The sequence below is a fragment of the Vulpes vulpes genome, chromosome 4, assembly GCF_048418805.1.
Source record: "Vulpes vulpes isolate BD-2025 chromosome 4, VulVul3, whole genome shotgun sequence".
NCBI lineage: Eukaryota > Metazoa > Chordata > Mammalia > Carnivora > Canidae > Vulpes > Vulpes vulpes.
Window position 1 is genome coordinate 2839778 of NC_132783.1, and position 21488 is coordinate 2861265.

A 21488-nucleotide genomic window follows, 5' to 3' on the forward strand; every position below is an offset into this window, starting at 1 on the left:
ACTTTTTTATATTTGCTTTTTTCTTCTTACTTTGAAGCAAATAATTGCTTCTTGTTTTTTTTTTTTTAGCCTTATTAAGTTAGAAAATCTCTTCCAGTAGAAGTAGCTATAAACTTTCTCTAAACGCTGCTTTAACTATGTTTCACAAATGTATGTCACCTACAAGAACATTCAGGTCATACTGTTTTCTAATTTCACTAGTGATATTTTTTCTTTAATTCATGTGTTTTTAAATGTGTTGCTTTGGTGGCAATTATTTATGGATTCCCCAGAAGTTTAATTACTTTGATTTTCATTTTGACTCCCAATTTTTAATTCTATTGTCAGAAAGTTTACAAATGTCAACTATGTCATGTGGTTGATATATTTATAGGTTTTCAGTCTGTTCCCTTACTGAGAGAAGAATATTAAAATCTTTAAGTATGATGGTAGATTTGTCTATATCTTTTGAATTCTGTTAGTTTTTGCTTCATGTATTTTGAAGATCTGTTACTACATCTTTTTGCAGTATTTCATGTGAGGAACTAAACACTTTATTATTATAGAATAATATCCTTCTTTATAAACTCTTGTAATATTTTGTCTTGATGTCTGTTTTAGTCTCATACTAAGTCAACAGTCCTGCTTTCTATTAAATCATGTTTCCATTGAATATTATTTTCCATTGTTTACCTGTAAGCTATATATACCTTTATTTTTAAACTGATTTTCTAGTAGGCAACCTATATGTGGAGCTTGTCTTTTAAGTGGAGTGTTTTAAACCATCTACATTTAATGTAATTATTAATATGGTTGGATATAAATTATGCTTATTTTCTTTTCTTACTACTTGTTTTCTGTTTGTCGCATATATTCTGTGGTCCTTTATAAGGTATTTTTTCCCCTAAATTCTTTTAGATTGAGTTATTTTGTTTTCTTTTATTTTAGTCTCCTATTTTTTCTTTTCTCTTGTCATATTACCTTTTCCTTTGTGGTTTACTGTTTTAGTGTTGCTGTAAGTTTTATTATATTCATCTTTAACTTATTTCAGTCTACTGTCATCATACCACTTTATGTCTAAGTTAATCTTACAAGGGCCTTATATTTTCCTCTTTCATGCTGCTATTATACACTTACTTCTTCTATCTATACTATGCAGTCAGTGTCTTTTAATCAGACAATTATTAGGGGAAAAGTTCTTTTATTTACCCTCATAGTTATCATTTCTGGTACTCTTCTTTTCTGTAGATACACATTTTCATCTGTTATTATTTTCCTTCTGCCTAGTAAACTTCCCAACATATTGTGGCGTATGTCTGCTGTCATTGAATCCTCTCAACTTTTAATTATCTGAAACTTTATTTTACCTTAATTTTGGAAGGATGTTTTTATACTATTGAATTACAGGTTAATAGTTATTTTATTTTATTTTTTAATTTATTCATGAGAGACACAGAGAGAGAGAAGCAGAGACACAGGCAGAGGGAGAAGCAGGCTCCATGCAGGGAGCTCGATGTTGGACTCCATCCCAGTCTCCAGGATCATGCCCTGGGATGAAGGCAGAGCTAAACCGCTGAGCCACCCAGGCTGCCCGATAGTTATTTTAAAACCATAATTTCTTGCGTTGTCTTGAGGAAGCTTGAATTGTTTCTGATAAGTCAGTTGTTATTCTCATCCTTTTTCTCCTTTACCTAATACGTAATTTTTTCCTGTTTGGTTTTAAGATTTATTATTACTGATTTTCAACAGTTTGGTTTTGTGTGTATGTGTTTACTTTGGTTTACTTTGCTTCTGAGCTTTTTGGGATGTAGCTGTATAGTTTGTATCAAATTTGGGTAATATTTGGCCATTATTTCTTTAAATATTTATATGTGTCTCCCCTTTCTTTGGAACATTATGTAAAATGTATGTTTACATTTACATGGTGTCACAGGTTACTGAGGATCTATTCATTTTTTAAAAGATTTTATTTGTTGGGGGTGGGGGGTGGGCAGGAGCAGGATGGGAAGGGCCAGAGGGTAAGCAGACTTCCTGCTGAGCAGGGAGCCTGATGAGAGGCTCAAGGCGAAGTCCCAGGACCCTGGGATCATGACCTGAGCCAAGAGCAGACTTTAACTGCCTGAGCCACCCAGGCACCCCTGTTCATTTTTTAAACCAATTTTTTTTTCTCTCTGCTTCATTTTGGAAAATGTCTACTCCTATTTCAAATTCTTACTTGTTTGTAAACATTGGGGTTACTAAGTGCTCAGAAATAAGAGTGTTGCTTCTGGATAACCAAAAGTCTTTACTTGTTAACTCTCTTGTAGATAAAGAGAGATTCTGATTACTGATAAAAATGTCTTTGCCTTCAAGCAAATAGTGTAATAGGGAAACAACCTTTATAAGGTAGGAAGAACAGTGTAGTTTTTTAAAAAAACTAATAAAAAGTCACTTATTAATGCATAACTTTCATGAATTCACTTTCAGAAAAGGGTAGGACTACATCCCTTCATGTGGATTGTCTTACATTGCTTCATATTTGTTTACCCATAAAAAGTAAGGCTGAGAAAGAAGTTTGCCCTTAAATAAGAGAAATGGGTTATGATAACCTCTTTCTGATTGGTGATACCTGTTAGAATTTGTTTTATAAACTGCTAAAAGAAATGTTTCCTTAAAATTTTAAACTCTAATAGTTACTCTGAACCCAGAGAGACTTAAGATAACATTGATATCAGGCAAGTACAAGTCTTTACATACAGGGAGTTGATTATTTGAGTTTATCTTACTTAGGTTTGTTTGAAAAATCATACTGTAACCTTTTGTTTAAAATTTTTACTTTTCTAAAAAGATGAAAACTATCATTAGTAGTTCTATTCAGTACTTACTATGATTATTTTTATATATTTTAGAATTTGTTTTCTAAGTGTTTTTAAATGAAAACACTAAATTACGGGACACCTGGGTGACTCAGTGGTTGAGTGTCTGCCTTTGTCTGAGGTTGTGATCCTGCAGTCCTAGGATCAAGTTCCACATCAGACTCCCCACGAGGAGTCTGCTTCTCCCTATGCCTGTGTCTCTGCTTCTCTCTCTGTGTATCTCTCATGAATAAATAAATAAAAATTTTTAAAACAAATTATAAAAAATAAAAAGTGACAAGTTAGCAGAAGATTTTGGCGAATGAGAGATGGGGGAGGTAGTAGGCACAAAAGACAGAAGGGTAGGAAATACCGGTTGAATATCTTCTGAATTTTGTAACATATGTATTTTTAAACTTTTTGAATAATTAATACTTGGCACAAAATACTCTATTTCCAGGGATGAAAGTGAACCTGCCCAAATAGAAGATTTAAGTGTTGTTAAACCTGATGGCTGGCTTGATGATGAACCAAAATTTATTCCAGATCCAAATGCTGAAAAACCTGATGACTGGTAAATATTCTTCATCTTCAAATGTCAATTTCTTTCTTGCTTTTTGCTACTAGTTCATGTGACTTACAGGAGAGACTTGAAGCTACTATACTTGAGGTCACTATAAATGCGTAGATACACATTTTCATCTGTAAAGCTTTTATGTTGAATTTTTTCCCCTACTTTCCTAAGGAATGAAGACATGGATGGAGAATGGGAGGCACCTCGTATTTCTAATCCAGCATGTCGAATTGGGTGTGGTGAGTGGTCACCTCCCATGATAGATAATCCCAAATACAAAGGAGTATGGAGACCTCCAATGATAGATAATCCTAACTACCAGGTAATAACCACTTCTTCCAATTCCACAGTAAAGTTTAAAATGCTGTGATATTTCTATTATGTATCTAGTTGTTATTAATGTCATGTTGGGAGACGCCTGGGTGGCGCAGTCGGTTAAGCCTTTGGCTAAGGTCGTGATTCCAGGGTCCTGGGATTGGCTCCAGCTTCCTGTTCAGTGGGTTGTCTGCTTTTCCCTATCACTCTGCCAACACCCCGCTTGTCCTCACTCTCTTAAATAAATAAGTAAATAAATAAATAAAATATTTTAAAAAATAATGTTAACTTTTAGAAATTTGATTTGTAATAGTATGCATTAACTATTTAAGAAGTCAAAGAAAATAGACTCCAACTAATTTATATTTAAAAAGTAAAGTATTCTTGGGGCACCTGGCTGGCTCAGTCCATAGAGTATGTGACTTTTGATTTCTGCCTCATGAGTGCAGGCCCCATGGTGGGCATAGAGTTTACTTTTAAAAAAAATTTAAGTATTCTTTATGTGATTTTCTGGGGGAATAATATTAAGGACTAAAGATCAGTGACTTCATACTATATTTTTCCCTGATAACTGATGATCACTCTGATTCTATTTTAGAATTAGACGTAAATGAGTTCTGATCAGAAGACCTCACGTTGTACATTTTAGTAATTAATGCTTGTATTTAATTAATGTGCTCCTTACTTTCTGGTGCTGTTAAACTATAGATTTTTTAAAATATGAATTAGATATCTTTTGATTATACCTAGATTTTTGGGTAGAAATATCTGTGTTGTCCATTTAACCCTGTAGTTTCATTTAATTACTCATTGATATTTTCTAATATTTATTATATGGATGCAGTGACATATTCCAATTTGTTTACTGTGTTTTTTTTTCATAGCATTTATCACAGAATATTTATTTTGCTAACTTCTTTGTTGAATCTCTGTCTCCCTCATTACTTTAGATTTAATAATAGAGGATCCATGTCTTTCTTGACTGTGCCCTTCTGTCCCTAGCATCTGGCACTGTGCCTGGCACAGAATAGATACATATGATGGCAGAGTGAATGAGTAATCATATTGTTGAATTTTTTTGATTTGGTTAAGTTTAATCATTTAAAATCTAGTGGAACTTTTATGTTGAGGTTTTTTTTTTTCTGAGGCTCAACCATGTCTGATCGTTGATGCCCAGGGTGAGTCTATGATAAGAGGAGTGGCTTCACGTCTGCCTCCGGCTCAGGTCAGGATCCTGGAGGTCTGGGATAGAGTCTCACATCCATCTGCTTTCCTGCTCGATGAGGAGTCTGCTTCTCCCTCTCCCTCTGCCCCTACCCCTGCTTGTGCTCTCTCTCAAATAAATAAATAATTTTTTTAAAAGGTACTTTATACAAAAATTAAAATAAGTGTCTTCATATTTACCATGCCGTGATCTCTCTGATTTGGGCAATTTTAATGACTTCTTGCCTTGAATAACTTTACTAAATGTAAAAATACTTATCTAAAAATAGTATCAGTTACTAGTGAAATTTAATTACCCAAGTTTAAAAACAACAACAACAACAAAAAACAAACAAAAATAATTACCCAAGTTTCAGTGTGTTGGATTTTAACTTTGCCTTTTTTTGCAGTTTCAGGCCAGTTTTATTCATAGGGAACATTGTGTACAGAATGAGAAGAAACAAATATTTATTTCCAATAAGTTGCTAATGAATTCATGTCAGTTAATGTTTTCTTTTTTTTCCAATTAGTACTGCTGATTTCATTCAACAGTAATGCCTTTTTTTTTTTTTTTAGGAGAGATAGAAAAAAAAAAGGAGAGATAGAGAGAGTGCATGCAGGGGTGGGGGAGGGGGGAGAGAGAGGCGAAGGAGGGGCAGAGGGAGAGGGAGAGAGAGAACCCCAAGCAGGCTCCATATCCAGCTTGGAGCCTGACATGGGGCTGATCTCACAACCCTGCAACCATTAGCTGAGCTGAAATCAAGAGTTGGACACTTCACTGACTGGGCCACCCAGGTGTCCCATCAACAGCAATGGCTTCTTGAATAGCATTTATAATGAGATTATTTTATTTGAAAATGTCTTTAAATTATGTTTTCTTCTAGGGAATCTGGAGTCCTCGAAAAATCCCGAATCCAGATTATTTTGAGGATGATCATCCATTTCTTCTGACTTCTTTCCGTGCTCTTGGTTTAGAGCTTTGGTCGATGACCTCTAATATTTACTTTGATAATTTTATTATCTGCTCAGAAAAGGAAACAGCAGATCGCTGGGCTGCAGATGGGTGGGGAGTGAAGATACTGGTAGCAAATGCTAACGAGGTACAGTATTTACCATAGAGTAGTCACAGGGCTTGGTCCTGGTTATAGGTTATACAACTGACCCTTTAAAGGTAAATGAATATGTAGTCATTACTACATGTACTTAAATAAATTTGTCGGTAAAATATTTAGCCTTATTATGATGCAAGTTCATCATGAACTATATATATAGGTGTATGTCTTCATTAAACTATGATAGCATAATGGGATTTAATTGCCTACTTGCTGTTTATAAGGATACTACTTAATATCCTGATCACCTTGTCAATTCAAGGCCGAAGTGTAATAGTAATCTAAATAGTATTCTTTATGAATTTTAACTACTTTTCACTTAGAGGAGTACAGAGAATTTTAAAATTTATTATTATTATGTTCAGTGCTTTTTTACTCAAATCTTAACACTATTTACAAATATTTCAACACAATGCACCTTGGAGAATATATCTTTAAAATCAATTACCATAAGAAAAAAATACCTTACATTTGGTATCTTTGGACAAAAGCCATCAATAGAGTAGGTAAAGGGGTTTTCATATGGAAACTTTTAAAATTAAAACATTTAATCATTTTAGATTTTAAGAGAAACAGTTTCCTCACTGAAGGTTGCGTGTGAAATTTGTTAATGAAAAGGAAAACACCATAATTCCCAGGTTGATCTTATTAATAAGTTCTTTAAAAGTACAGAATGAATTATCAGAGCATTGTATACATCTAAATGAAGGAGTAGTTCTATCCTTAAGCTTACTAAAAAATAAAATTATAATTCTTGCTGGTAGGTTAGTGATTTCTACCTATGTGGTAACATATCTTCTACTACAAAATCTCAAACAGTGATACATACTAATAGAGTTTAAACTGTACAGTATGTTGGGACTCCTGGGTGGCTCCACAGTTGGGCTGAGGGCGTGATCCTGAAGTACCAGATGGAGTCCCGGGATTGAGTCCGCATTGGGCTCCCCATGGGGAGCTGCTTCTCCCTCTACCCATGTCTCTGCCTCTCTCTCTGTGTCTCTCATGAATAAATAAATAAAATCTTTAAAAAAGAAATAAACTGTACAGAGTATAAGATGGGAAAATATTTTTAGCCTGCAAGTCCATCACTCCTTAATAAACACCTGTGTAAACTAAGTTGGCTTTTTTACAGGCTGTATTTCCTAGTGAATGTTTATAAAATCTGAATTTTATTTTTATGCTTATTTCTTCTATAGCCTGGTATATTTAAACAGTTAATGGCAGCTGCTGAAGAGCGCCCATGGCTTTGGCTCATTTATTTTGTGACAGCAGGGCTTCCAATAGCATTAATTGCTTCATTTTGTTGGCCAAGAAAAGTCAAGGTAAAGAAATGGAATTTTCTTCAATGTAAAATAAATGTCATAGTGTTTAGGAGTTCTGTTGAGCAAGTATAAACGCAATAAGCTAAATGTCCTCTAGGTTTTTACTGCTGAGTCACTGTATTTGATATCAGTTATTGCAAAAAAAAAACAAAAAACAAAAAACAAAACAAAAAAAACCCTTTTAAAAAATAAAGCTTTGCTTTTACTAAAAATAGCTTATGTTAAACTACCACAGAAAAAATATGAAGATTCAGAGTATAAAAAGACTGACATATGCAAGCCACAAACAAAGGGAGCACTAGAGCAAGAAGTGAAGGAAAAGAAAGCTGCCCTGGAGAAACCAGTAGACTTGGAAGAAGAAAAAAAGCAAAGTGATGGTGAAACTGTTGAAAAAGGTAGGATAATGATAGTTATAATGGGGACAAAGGTGGATAGTGTAATAGTGAGTTATAATGGGGACCCTAGTTCATGAAAAGAGCAGAGTATTTGGTAAACAGTAGCTGTTACGCTTGCTTATTGTCAAATATATACCATCTGAATCCCCATGAATCCGCGACTTTGGCAAGGAGGAGTGAGTAATGCCCCCCGCCTGGGTGTTGTACCCTGAGCAGCCATCCTGCTTACAGTTCTTGTTTTCTAGGAAGAGTTTTAAGAGCAAGTATGAGTCCCATGTGTTGTAGCTGTTTGCCCGGACTTTTCTTGCCACCAAGAATGTAGGTGAGATGGGAAGTACAGACAGCACAGCCTCTAGGAGAAGAATAGGTTTAAGGCCAGTTACTTGTGGCCATAAAATCAACACCAAGTCCTTTAGTGACTGTTTATTCATCAGATAGTTTATCTTATCAAATGAATAATTTAATGGCTCAAAAGAACTGCTAATCATATGTCTCCTTCCCACCTTATACTAAACTCCTAAACATGTTAGAACTGAAGAAGTGAGGTTTTTGGTGAGTCTTGCACTCATCTAGGTAGAAATAAAACTGTTGATGTTTGCCAGGTGTCCTAAGCCAAGCTCCAGATTGAGTCCTTACAACTGAAATTATGTCTTAAGCACTGTTTTTAACTTCATAGTTGATGAAACAGTTGACTTAAAAATCATACTCTGAAAAAAAAATTGGACATACATACATGCTTTTTGCATTACATGTAGACTGAATACTTAAGAATTTCTTAAACCTGTCTCTTCCCTCAAACATAATGATTCATTTACAAAATGTTATAATATTTGCAATTAATTTTTTAGAAATTTCAAGTGATAGAAATTGCTTTTAGATATTGGAATTTAAATAAATCTTCCTTATCCTATTTATGCTTCTCAGTAGCAAAATTTTAATGCAAGTCTTTGCCTGTAATAAAAATCTGTATTCTAGAAGAGGAAGCTGAACCTGAGGAAAAGAGTGAAGAAGAAATTGAAATCATAGAAGGACAAGAAGAAGGTAATAAATCAAATAAGTCTGGATCAGAGGATGAGGTAAGCAGCTCTTTAACAGAAAATACACTGGATTTTATGTACAATTATCCATGAAAATTTTTTTTTCATGAAAAATTATTTTAATCAAAACAGTCTGGTTATAGAGAATTTTTTTTCAAGGCCATAGTGTGCAAATATTGGCCATATTTCTCCCAAGTTTTCATAGGATCCTCCATATTGTTTTTAAAATGTATCTATAAAGAAGGCAAGGGCAGCCCAGGTGGCTCAGTGGTTTAGCGCTGCCTTCAGCCCAGGGCCTGATCCTGGAGACCAGGGATCGAGTCCCGCGTTGGGCTCCCTGCATGGAGCCTGCTTCTCCCTCTGCCTGTGTTTCTAGCCTCTCTTTCTGTGTCCCATAAATAAATGAAATCTTAAAAAAAAAAGGGGGGGGCAAGAAAATACTGTAATTTTTATCATCTTAATGCCTAATGAGAAACAGTATAAAGTAAGCCAGGGGTTTACAAAATACAGAGAGCTGCATCTGTAAAAAATTATGACTGTATCATAAAAATACTCTCTTGAAAATTATAATAAACAGACCACTTGAACATTTAAAAGGTAATTCTGTTTATTATAAGATAATTTTCTCTATACCTATTATAAAAACATTCTCATGGTCTGAATAATTCATTGTCACATTTTGTAATATTTCATCCATTGGGTAGTTGATTACTATCTGCCTGATGTGGTGTTTTTTTTTTTTTTTTCTCTCAAATCTTTAATAAACTAGTTTTTCCATTAACTTAATATGTCTACGCCTTCCTGCATCCTGATATATGATAGAACTTTCCACAGTGCCCGTTTTTTAGTCAGTTATTACGGAATCAGAAACCATCCAGGATGTGTTTCAGACCCGTTCTACCTGCTAACCGTCAGGGGCTACATCACCCTACCGCGGTCACCATCCTCATCACCCTTCTTACTCAGTGCTAGGTTAGGGAAAGAGCACAGTGTTGCCTGTGCTCCTGTACGTGATGACATAAATTTTTTGTTTTATCTGTTTGAAGAAATCTCTCAAATTTTGTTTTATTGTTGTTTGTTTTCTAAAGCTTATTCAGTATATGTACTTGGTTACTGGTCTAATTGCTTTGTGAGTTTTTAAAGGGGTTTTGGGGGAACATTAGTCTGAATGTCCATAATAGAGGAAGCTGAATGAAGATGATTTCCAGGACAGAGTTTTTAAACAGTCATTGTTTCACCTGTCACTCTTAATAATAATACTTGCAATATCGATACTGATTGATCTTGATTGCAATTTTGAAAACTTGCAGTATTCATTTGAATATGTAGTTATATTTTGCTTCACAAAATATTTTGTGTACCTTTAAAAACATCTTGATTCTGTCTTTGTCTTTTAGTCTTCTTATATGCTAGGAAGTTAAAGTAAGCCAACCTTTGTATAGTATGACCTTGAAAAATAATAAAAACTATCTGTAAAAAACCATACAATACCTTCATTATTTCATTTTGTTACACAAGTTTAACTTATGTACGAGTGCTTATTGGATAAGGAAAGAAAAAACCCAAACTATAAACGTGATGTTTCCTTTCCCCTCTCCTAATTTTCTCAAAGTACCGTGTGCCAGAAGTTCTGAAAAAGTCTCTGCAAATCTAGCTCAGCAGTTCATTACTTACAGAACTATCACGATGAAGTTAGTGTTTAAGATCCCACAGTGAAAAGATCATCTAGCCCTGAATTAACCAGATTAAATTCTAAATGATAAAATCATGAATTCAGTTGTTAGTAGTATTCCCTGTCAGAGACATATTTGATAAGCAGAGTTATTCTGAAAATGTAGTCATGCCAAAAGGTGAGCAAAATAAGACACACTAATTTATGTATAACACTTTTGATCAGCTTCATGCATTAAAGACCACATGTACGGTAGCATTTGTTAGAACTTGTATTTTAGAGGATAAGAAATCTGTTATTTACTACTATTTACCCATTGTATGAAAACAAATATTTGCACAATTCTTTCTTCTAGATGAAAGAAGCGGATGAGAGCACAGGATCTGGAGATGGGCCAGTGAAGTCAGTGCGCAAAAGAAGAGTACGAAAGGAATAAACTATATTCAAGTATTTTTAATTCGTGAGCGAGATATTTGGCATTCTAAAATCAGTGTGCCAGAGCTGAACTTGAGTCAGTCTGCACATGTTTCTAATATCTAGCAATGTTATTCTTTCAGACACTTATTTTAGTCTTTCTTTTCAGGAAAAAAAAAAAAAACTTTCAAGTTACCTGGTCTTTGAATTTAGAGTAAAAAAGAGGGGCATGTTACGTATCAGATTTAAGAGACTAATACCATTAGAAGTTACCAAGTTTTAATAGTTGGAGAAAGTTTTGGTTTGTACAGAGCAAAATAATATGCAGCAGCTTTGCTGCTGTTGGAAAATCAGTTATTGGAATTTCCTCTTAAACAGCTATACAACAATATAACTGGTAGTTCTATAATAAAAATGAGAGTGTGTTCTGTTGTACAGAGCTAACTGCAATAAAGTTTCTGTATGGTTGTTTGATTCTGTCAACAATTGAAAGAGTTGTATGTGTCCCCATTTGCTTAGTTGTGTCAAATTACAGTTATGACCTATTGTTCACTTAAATTATAGATTTCTTTAAAGAGGTGCTTTGTTGACAAGTCAGCAAAACAGAAATGTCTACGTGTCATTCATAGAATCACTGGTTAATAGTGCAGCATATTTTACATTTTAATTCAAAGATAATAGGTTCATCACAATATAATAGTGTACAGATACTTTTTAAGCTTTTATAATTGCTTTTTGCAAGAAAGGCTTACCCTACACTCAGAAGATTGCTTATGAATACGTTGTTCCTGAAAGTAAAATTTAGATATTTTTTCTTCTTTAAGTTATACCCTCTTAATAGGTAAAGTATCGAGGGGGAAGCTTTAAATTATTTTCTCTTTCCTGGTCATTAAGAGATTCTAATAGCTAAGCCATCAATCATCATGCTTTGTATTTTTTATCTTGCTTTTTCCCTGACAAATTCAAATCTATTCTTAGCTTCAAAGCTGCCTCTCAGGTAGATAGTAGATATTGCTCCTTTTTTAAAAAGTAGTTACCAGAAATCACAGAACTACATTATAATGGAGCTGTGTCATTCCATTTAAAATATTTTAAGAACTTTTTATATTTGGGTAACAGGCTAGACCCTTTGGAAGGGGATCTGAATCTTTGAGACCATGGAACTACTTTGATACTATCTAGGGAACTTTACACCAACTACTGGGTAATATTTTGGATTTCTTTGTGTGCATATACCCTCCATCCTTGGGCAGGCTCCAGCTCCGTTCCCATACAGCCTGCTCCCTAGCAGTACAGTTAGAGCCTATGTATAAGGAAAATGAGTCTCGCGCTTCTCTTTTTACTTAAGTTAAACCAAACCGCCAGTAATACTATTCTCTCCTTATTTCAGAGAGTGAATTGAAAATAAGTGCTTTATTCTCATTGCTATGTACCGACTTTCGTAAATTGGTGGTGGAAAATCTTAATAGTTAACCATATTTTATGTTTATTTAATACTAACTGAACTTTACACATCTCGCAAAGGCTCCCTTTCTTGCTTTGTATTTGGAACATCCAAATGAGCTAGACATATTGAGTGATTCTAGAGGAGACTGTTTCTGAAGGTAAACTACTTCAAGAGATAAATCCTTAATTTTATGGAAAACTTTTTGCTTGACAAGTGTCTTGTATGTGAACATTTTTCCCTATAGATTTATTAAAGGTTTTTTTTCTTTCTTGGTTGCAGATTCATTTTACTTTCAGTGTTTGGTTAAACTCCATGAGCTTGCAGTGGTAAAATCTGAGCAACCTGTTTTGCCAGCGCACTGCTACTTCCTGTGGATGGAGCCTCTGTGGATGTATCACGGCTGATAGGTTTAACCAAAACGTAAACTTTTATTTATATAAGTACATATGCTAGGTCCATGTAGTAGACAAAGCACAGTCTTCTTAATAACAAGATGGGTTTTTCCTTTTACCACCCTATTCTGTTTAAAATGACTTAATTTTTATCCTTTTCTCTAATAAAGGAGAAAAATAAATGTATTTTGCTTTTCTTTATTTTAGTTGGCCTTTTTAGGGGCTTTTTAACTTGACCAGGCTAATGTAGCTTCCGTTTTCTTCAATATCTTTTTAAGATAGCCTTGCTTCCATTCCTCGTTTTTCTAGGAATACCCATATTACTAGAATTAGTAGCTTTTTTGAAGTGTCAGGCCATGTGTTTGAGATACAGGATGGAACTGCTTAGACCTCATAATTAACCACTAGCAGTGAGTTTATTGTATCTTAGAAATTTGGAACACTAATCCAAAAAATAGTTTTGTATTCGACAAAACCTATTCGGAATAGTTAAGACATAAATATATTACACTTTAGGCATGTACAGCTTTTCATTCTCTTTGATCATGACTGCATATTGACGTGGCAGGAATTAGGGATGCATATCACATAGCTACTATCCCGTAACTACTTCAGTCTGTGATGTAAATGAGTGATAACATTTCTACTTAAGTTTTAACAATCTCATCCTAAGTTTTAGCTCTCATGCATTCCCATATATGATGCATTCCCATATATGATGTCCGTGAAGAATTTTAGAAATAAAATCCTTAATCTGGTATGTCAGAGGACATAGGCTGATGAGAGGAAATGTATCTTAGAGTGCAGTTGGAGTTTTTCTCTGGAAATCCAAATGCATGCAAGAGTAATGGTAGTTTTAGAGAAGGTGGGCAATCGGATGATTGGATCTTTTAACCCCTAGCGTAGTATCTTACCACGTAGTTGGAGTTTGTTAAATGAACACAATTTTACATTCTTTGTAAAATTTGGGAATATTCTCGAGTTTTTTGTTTGTTTTTGTTTTTGTTTTTTGTTTTTTGTTTTTTTATTCTCAAGTTTTAATAACGTAAACACTTGGTAAGCCATCTATAAGTAATATATAAAACCTAAAACGAGGTAAATACATTATACCAGTGTTTCTACTGCATTACTTTACTTTTGTCCTCACTCCTCACCATCCATCTCCATTATAAGGGAAATTAGATCCTAAGGCCAACAACATAAGTTCTTGTTATGGTAAATTTGTGTTTCAACACCATGAAATCTCTATGATATAAGAGAAATAAACTGTAGTTGTTTTGCAGACAGAGTAGCTAAGAGGCTGTAAAGTCATTCTCTCTACCAATTCTTAAATTTGAACGTAATCACATTTTCTGTTCTTTCGTGATTTGTAAATGGTCTTAACTGAAGTCATCTCTTGGTCTTAGCTGGTAATTGAGGATTTCAGTGCTGGAGAAGTGTCTACGGACAACCACTAGAGGGTGTTACCTCCAGACAGGGAGAAACTGCCTGGGCAAAGTGAAGAAAGATTTTACTTTCTTCAGAATTAAGCTGGTTCTGTTTTGCCTTGGACCACAAAGTTAGTTTTGGACTCTGTTTTCTATTCTATCATCTCGTTTTTCTTTTGGAAAAAAGGGCAAGATCAAAGGGAAGAGTGACAGACAGGAATAGAAATGTGACATTATCAACTGGTAGGGGTTACATGCTTAGATGATTTTGGTTATTTTTCTGCACAAATTTTTGTTGCAAAAATCAAAAAGTCTGTGAAAAGTTGCAGGGTTTTCATGTTTGACACCAAAATTCATTTGGCAGCCAAACCTGACCTCTCTGCCGGGCCTTTATCGTACCTAGTATTAAATTCATCTATTTGCTACGGAAATGTTAATGTATTTGATTATAGGTGCTTCTCCAAATCTTGTTCGTAATACTTTGTGTAATCTGAAAAATTCTAAATTTTGAAACATCTGGTCCCCAGAACTCCAGATGAGGGATTATGATCTATAGTTAACTTGCTATAAATAAAGTCCAAAGGGTATATAAAGAGGACAAATTCTGGATGGAATGCTATTGAGGGGAGTCCTACTGGGGAAGAGGTGGTTTAGGAGAGAAGTGTGCTGGTTTTCCTGCCAGTCATCATTCCACCAGCATTTAGTGCTACAAGTATTAAAGAAAAAATTTATCCTGACCCTTGTTAAACAGTGAGGAAGACTTTATTCTACTACAGGAGGTGCCCAAGACCGTAGCAGTAGGGCAGAGGTACTTGGATCAACTCCAAAGACAGCAAAGACAACTGGGGATTTAAAGTCCGTTAGCAAAATCCAGGGAGAGGAAAATTACTAAGAGGAGACATCAAGGGTAGAGGGATGCTTGCTAAACTGTTTTCACCCTGGCAAACCGGGGTGATCAGATGCTGAGAGTGGGGGGCGGGGGCGGGGGTTCTTTCTAAAGTGACTTTGCAGCGTTCTTTCGAAAACTGGCATAGGCCAGAGAGAGGGCCTATGATGAGGTCCAGGCTAAAAGGCTCAGAAGAGCCTGGTTGAAGTTTGGTCTCGGAGAGAGTCTATGTCAGATGCAGTCCCTGTGCATACAGCTTACCCTCTATATTTCTTTTTTTCTTGCCCCCCCCCTTTTTTGTAAGATTTTATTCATTCATTCATGAGAGGCGGAGACACAGGCAGAGGGAGAAGCAGGCTGCCTGCGGGGAGCCCCACATGGGACTCGATCCCGGGACCCGGGGTCAGTCCCTGAACCTAAGGCAGACACTCAACTGCTGAGCCACCGAGGCGCCCCACCGTCTATATTTCTAATATAGAAATTGATAGCCTGGAGTGAGATGCTGAAGGAAAACAAAATATATATAGCACGGGCTTACCATTCACACGACAAGCAGGTGGGACTTGTATTTCAGGTCACATTTTGTCACCCACTGAGTTGATAGCTCTATGGGTAGCAGTTGGAAAAGTCAGAATGAAATGAATTGCCTGGTCCTTGATGTTTTTAGCAAGACATGACATGAAAGAAGTGGGCAGTCTCCCAAGCAGAGAGGAATAGAGAAACATCAGCTATTAGGAACTCCAAAGGATGAGAAAAGCCAAGTGCTTTTGTACCCTGAATAATAATAATAAAAAAAGTCTGATTGTCTTCTTTTTGAAGTGTGGGAGGCTGAGAGGGAAGCCCCGAAAGTCCTCTTTGCCCCTTGTTAAGCCAAAGGGATCCACCCCCTGCAGTGATGGGCTGGGTGTAGCGTTCCCAGTGCAGTCTTCCTTTCAGTTGGTCTCAAGGTAGCCTCCACTGAAGAGAGGCAGGGTTCTGGGACAAGGAAAGCACACTTGGAGAATTTGGTCTAGAAAAGTGCTCTGCTCGATTGTGATTCCTAACAGGTGGAACTAGAAACATAGAGAGCTTTTGAGGGAATTTTACTGCTCAAGAAGTGTGAGCTTAGCCCTAAAACAATGGGCACCAAGCTCATGGCAGCAATAAGTGCACTGTTTCCACAACTCCCACACAAGGCACACTCCCAGCCCCTACTTCAGACAGAGCCGTGGAGAGAAGTGGGTAAGAGTAACTTTGCAGAGTGGAAGCCACTGAGGGTAACAAACAAGGGAGTCCCTTGCCAGGGAGCAGGATCAGGGTCTGATCAAGGTACTTGTTGCTCCACCTTCGGGGACAGACTCTACTCAGGGTTTCCCAGCAATATCCTACAGTTGATTTGAATCTTTGAATCAATGCATGTTTCCCTTTATTCCATTTTCCAAGTTAAGAGTTTTTATTTGGGGTTCCTGTCCTCACCACCCCATTATAAATGGGCAGAGGAGAGGGTGAGACCAAATAATTTGCACATCAGTTTAGAAGTTGTCAGACTATTAGAAGCCACATCTATAACTGATGGACCTTGTCGGAGATCCTGGATTTTGAGTTGAATCACTAACTGGTTAAGAAGAGGTTGAGTATGTTCTGTGTGGGGGAAGGTTGTGCACAGAAGCTCATTAGCAAGAGAAGAGGGCTGCGGCTGCTAGTTGCTAGCAAAATCCTCTACGTGCTTTTATGGTGATAAGGTTGTAGCTGGAGTCGGTGGCTTCCAGCCAAAGACATCTAGATGTGACTAAGTTTCTGTACCATTGGAATGTAAGAAAAACCTATGTGCCATTTCCGGGGAGGCCTGACCCTTACAACTTTGTATGTGTCCCATGCGGTTTCTCTGAAAATGAGAGATCAGAGTGCGTTGGAGGCCAAGGTTGAAGATGGCAGAGCTATCCTCAGCTCATGCCCCTGAATCATTATGGGGAATAAAGCCTCCTAGTTTGCAATGCTTAACCTCAGAACCGTTAGTTGGGAGAGAAACTTCTGTATTATTAGTGTATCTCTTGTTATAGGAGCTTAGCCTAATCTAAAAATTACAACCACCTTTCCCCTGGCAATCTTGGATCTTTTTCTGAATTATTTTAAAATTTATGTAAAATACCCTGTAACATTTAATATTTCCCTACACATACAGTAACTGGTATTTAAATAAGATCTGCTACTCCCCCTGTGGCTTTGAACCACCCCAGATACACCACTACACCATTATATACGCCGCAGTTACTGTATTAACACACACACAATCTCTGAAACAGCTTTTTATTAAACAGCAAAGCAAAACTGCAACACAGTTTTAAATGTTTGTAAATTAGGTCACAAAAGGGATGCAAAATATTTGCAGTGTAACTATTATATTCCTACAGCTAAAGTCATTCATTGAATCTTACACCAATACAAACATATTATTCCATGATTAAAAGTAGCCCAAATCTAACAACCAAAACTATATTAGTGGACGTCTTTACCTAGTTAATATTTTAACATTAATTCCGATACTAATTTCTTACCAAATGGAATCTACAAACTAAATTCTTACAAACTGTCAAAGGGTGACTAAAACTCTGCAAACCAAGCAGTTAGGTTTACAGAAAATTCTGGGATAAGTAGTGAGATTAAAATACTGAGAAAATATCAATTAGTATACATGTAAAACTCCATTTTATTATTCATGATTCTGATACCAAAACACTCTTCTAAAGGGATTTTGCAAAAGTTGATCTGCTGGGTGCTACAAATAAATGTTAAGACTAAACTCTGTAACTGTTCTCTTCTACATGTGGCTGACATAAGGTTATTCACATTTAATCTACCTTCTTGTGTGTGTGTGTGTGTGTGTGTGTGTGTATCACCCAAAATACCTAGTCTATGCCAGAGATCACACAAATCTGGAGTAAAAACATTTGGAGTTGGTTACTACTGTTTGCCAAGTATCTTCCCATCCTATTAATGTTTTTCTCAAAATACTCTATTCCAAACGTATAACCAGAGCTCATTTTTTCAGATACCAAGTGGGGTTATTTTGTGCAAAAGTTAAGTTTTTAACCAAACCTTCCCAATTTGATAATTCAGTTGCAAAGAAAAGTCTTCGTACTTATAGCCTCTGTTTTCAACTGATGAAAGAAAAATCAACAATCCTATTACTATGACAAACCCTAACTGAGAAAGTATCTTATTTTAGTTAAGTTTCAACAATTCAAGCTCAGGTTACTCTCACAGATGATTAACTATTACCTTTACAAATGTGAAACCAATTTTTTCCTTAGAGGAAGGGAAATGAGAAGGAAGAAGCAAATGGAAAAGAGGCACAACATGGTGGGCAGGGTACATAAAGCTGTGCGTTCAGTACATGATTTTGGTCACTTTTCACAACACGGTGGTTCTTGTATCTCTTATGCTTATAATAAAAGATAGTGCTAAACCTATAAATCAAATTTGATAAAACATTCATTTTCAAGTTTCATAAATATATGCATTTCTAATTATAAAGTCTCTACAATACATTTGCACATTTTCATAGACTAACATATTATACACAAACTCATGGAAGTCTTCTGTTATGCTCTTAATTTTGCCTATATCTGACATCTTCATAAATATTCAATTAAGCCACAAACAAAAGTACTATAACTTTTTAAATCTATCCAAGTTTTAAAGAAAAAAAGATCAGCAGCAATTCCATGAAATAGAAGGGATGTCAATCCCTTACTTTCTTTTGCTTTTTGTGTCAGTTGTTTGAAAAACACTAGAAGCGGACATGAGGTTTTCTATATATTGTCCAAGAACTTGGTTTTCTGATTTTAGCTTCAGATTTTCTTCCTTAACCGCATCTACTCTTGCGGAGAGGTCTGTATTTAAAAACAAAAAAAAAGCCCATTATCAATAAAATGATGGCAATGACTTCATATTATAAAATAAAGATTCATTCTTAAAAGAAAACAATCTTCAAATTTTGTTTTTAAATTCAAGTAACTTTAGAAATTAAGGCAAACAAAGTAAACAGTGCAAATCAATGACCAAAATTCTTAAAAAGAGATTTCACATTAGGCTAAATGTTATTCTTGGTAAATAGCATCTATGTTGAGTAGTTATTTCTTAAAATTGTGATTTCTATACAGACTTGGTTTTTAAAATGTGAATTTTGATTCATGTCTTACCAACATAGAAAAAAAACTGCATCTTTGTTAGAAATGCTTTAGAAAATGTGGTAGGCAAACACACAACTCGAATTAAACACTGGATATAGAAAGTTTCCAAGCAATTGAACATTTTGTATTTTTCATTAGCAAGAAATTCAAAAGACACAGCTCTTAATGATCAAGTAAAACATTACCTCCATTCATTCACTGAACAGCTAAGTACTGCGGACCCTCTAGGAGCCAGGCACGGTTCTAGAGGCAGTAGTAACAAAAGCCCTTGCCCTCACAGAGCTTACATTCTGATGTGCATGTAGGCATGGTGCATCTAGGGGGCACCAACCAAGTAGGGGTCAGGAGAAAAAAAAGGATAAAAATCAGACGAAGCAAAAGGGAAGTTGCTCTATTATACAGTATAGTCAGCAATAGCTATAGCTATTTTGGTAAAGGAACTGACCAGAAACCCAAAGGAAGTGAGGGAATGAGCCACATAGAATGCAAACACCTAAGGGAAAGACATTCAGAGAACAGCAACCACTAAGACCCTGAGTAGAAGCTTGCTGAAAGAATAGTAAGGAGATCCGTGTCTGAGGTAGGATGTATGAGGCGGAGAGTGCGACATGACTGACTCTGAAAGGAGGTAACGGACTTCCAGAGAATAACCTGGCTTTTATTAACTGTGAAATGGGAAGCCAGTGAAATGACATGATCTGCTCACTCTGCTATAAAACCCCACAACCTCTTAATTTTATTAAAACCCAGATGTTTCAGTGGTAGTATTTTGTGCAAAACATTTAGGAAATGAAAACTCAAATCAATTCACTTTTAATCTCTGAAGCTAACATACTCCTTTAAAGTAAAAACTTTAGTATAAGCTTTTTTTTTTTTTTTTAAAGATTTTATTTATTCATGAGGGACACAGAGAGAGAGGCAGAGGCATAGGCAGAGGGAGAAGCAGGTCCATGCAGGGAGCCCAATGTGGGACTCGATCCCAGACCCTGGGATCACACCCTGAACTGATGGCAGGACACTCAACCGCTGAGCCACCCAGGCATCCCAGTATAAGCTTTATTAAAGTGGACTCAGTAATAACACAGTGCAGGGGCTTAAGAGAGACTCTCATGTAATAAACAGCATTACATTAAACCCAGAGGATGCATAAGAACACTATTTGACTTTTTATTGAAGCACATCTGTTCTTTACAATCATTAGCCAAAGCTGTAGGCAGGAGGGAAAAGAAACTATTGATATAGACTTGAAGTTTTATACTTTTAAAAACTGGGGGCACACTAACAAAATTTAGCAAAATAAATGCTTACAATTTCAGCTAATTAGATATTCAAGAAAACTACAAAATGGAAACTAACCTTCAAGTGTGTGTTGCAGTTCCAACACTTGGTTAATAAGTCGTGTTTTTTCCTCCAGTTCCACCTGATTTTCAGCATCAACTGCTGCAATACAAAGGTTCAGATTTACTATTAACATTAGGTACCATTTGTGTCATGTAGCACTTAAAGATATGCAAAATATTTTGCATTCATTATCTTACTTGACTTAAGAGCCCAACAAAGGAATTAAGTTAGATGCCCACAAGGCAGATAAGGACACCAAGGTGGAAGATAAATTGTTTTGCCATTACCAATCCTTTCTAGAACTAGGTAAGATATAAATAAGTATATTAGTCAAATTCAAGCTTTCTAAATATTGCTTCTCTGTTCTTCCCATTGCTTAATTAAGCCAAAAGCATCCGCAAAACCAGGAATACACAAAAAAGGAAAATAAAGAACATACCATCCATGTCGGCATTCATCATCTCGGGTAACAAGCTTTTGGGCCTTGGATACAAAATCCTTGATGAATGGTCTGCAATAAGAGAGAGTTAGAAAGACACATATACAGCAATAAAATATCACTGTACATTTATTAAAAGTTTTAAATGGAAATAATGACCAATGCTAGCAAAGTTATGGAACAAATAAAATATTAGACACAAATTTTAAATATGTATCTTCTCTGAAAGCAGTATAGTAAACTAGATTCATAAAAACATTTAAATATTTTTTACTAAGCAATTTTGCTCTTGGAAATTTAGCCTAAGGAAAATCACAAAGAAGGAAAAAAATTAGATACATAAAATCTTCAACTTTATTTACAACCCACTAAACTGGAAACAACATGGACTGTCCATTCAGAGTCTGGTTAATTACTGTAGTTTCTATTCAAGTGGCTACTAAAAATAATTATGATGACTATAATAACATGGAAGAATGTTTACAAAATTGTGTATTTACTGAGCTAAATTATGTAAAGTACACATA

General features: G+C 35.6%; 2 protein-coding genes across 7 annotated transcripts in view; one reads left to right on the forward strand and one right to left on the reverse strand.

Moving 5' to 3' along the window:
• The window catches only part of CLGN (calmegin), a 49400-nt gene extending 36518 nt beyond the window's left edge, over positions 1–12882 (forward strand). For both annotated transcript variants that reach the window (XM_072755210.1, XM_072755211.1), the window contains exons 9-15: positions 3274–3387; positions 3559–3709; positions 5790–6005; positions 7214–7339; positions 7575–7734; positions 8710–8810; positions 10799–12882. In XM_072755210.1, the coding sequence (XP_072611311.1) occupies positions 3274–3387; positions 3559–3709; positions 5790–6005; positions 7214–7339; positions 7575–7734; positions 8710–8810; positions 10799–10879 (949 nt within the window). In that variant the 3' untranslated portion in view covers positions 10880–12882. The remainder of the gene's footprint in view (positions 1–3273; positions 3388–3558; positions 3710–5789; positions 6006–7213; positions 7340–7574; positions 7735–8709; positions 8811–10798) is intronic.
• Positions 12883–17281: 4399 nt separating this feature from the next.
• Positions 17282–21488, reverse strand: part of SCOC (short coiled-coil protein) — a 42712-nt gene continuing 38505 nt past the window's right edge. For 3 of the 5 annotated variants that reach the window (XM_026018461.2, XM_072755212.1, XM_072755215.1), the window contains 3 exons: positions 20962–21033; positions 20538–20621; positions 17282–18881 (listed from right to left, as the gene is read on the reverse strand). In XM_026018461.2, coding sequence (XP_025874246.1) covers positions 18739–18881; positions 20538–20621; positions 20962–21033 — 299 coding nt within the window. In that variant the 3' untranslated portion in view covers positions 17282–18738. The remainder of the gene's footprint in view (positions 18882–20537; positions 20622–20961; positions 21034–21488) is intronic. The other 2 variants (XM_072755214.1, XM_072755213.1) reach the window with 1 other exon arrangement.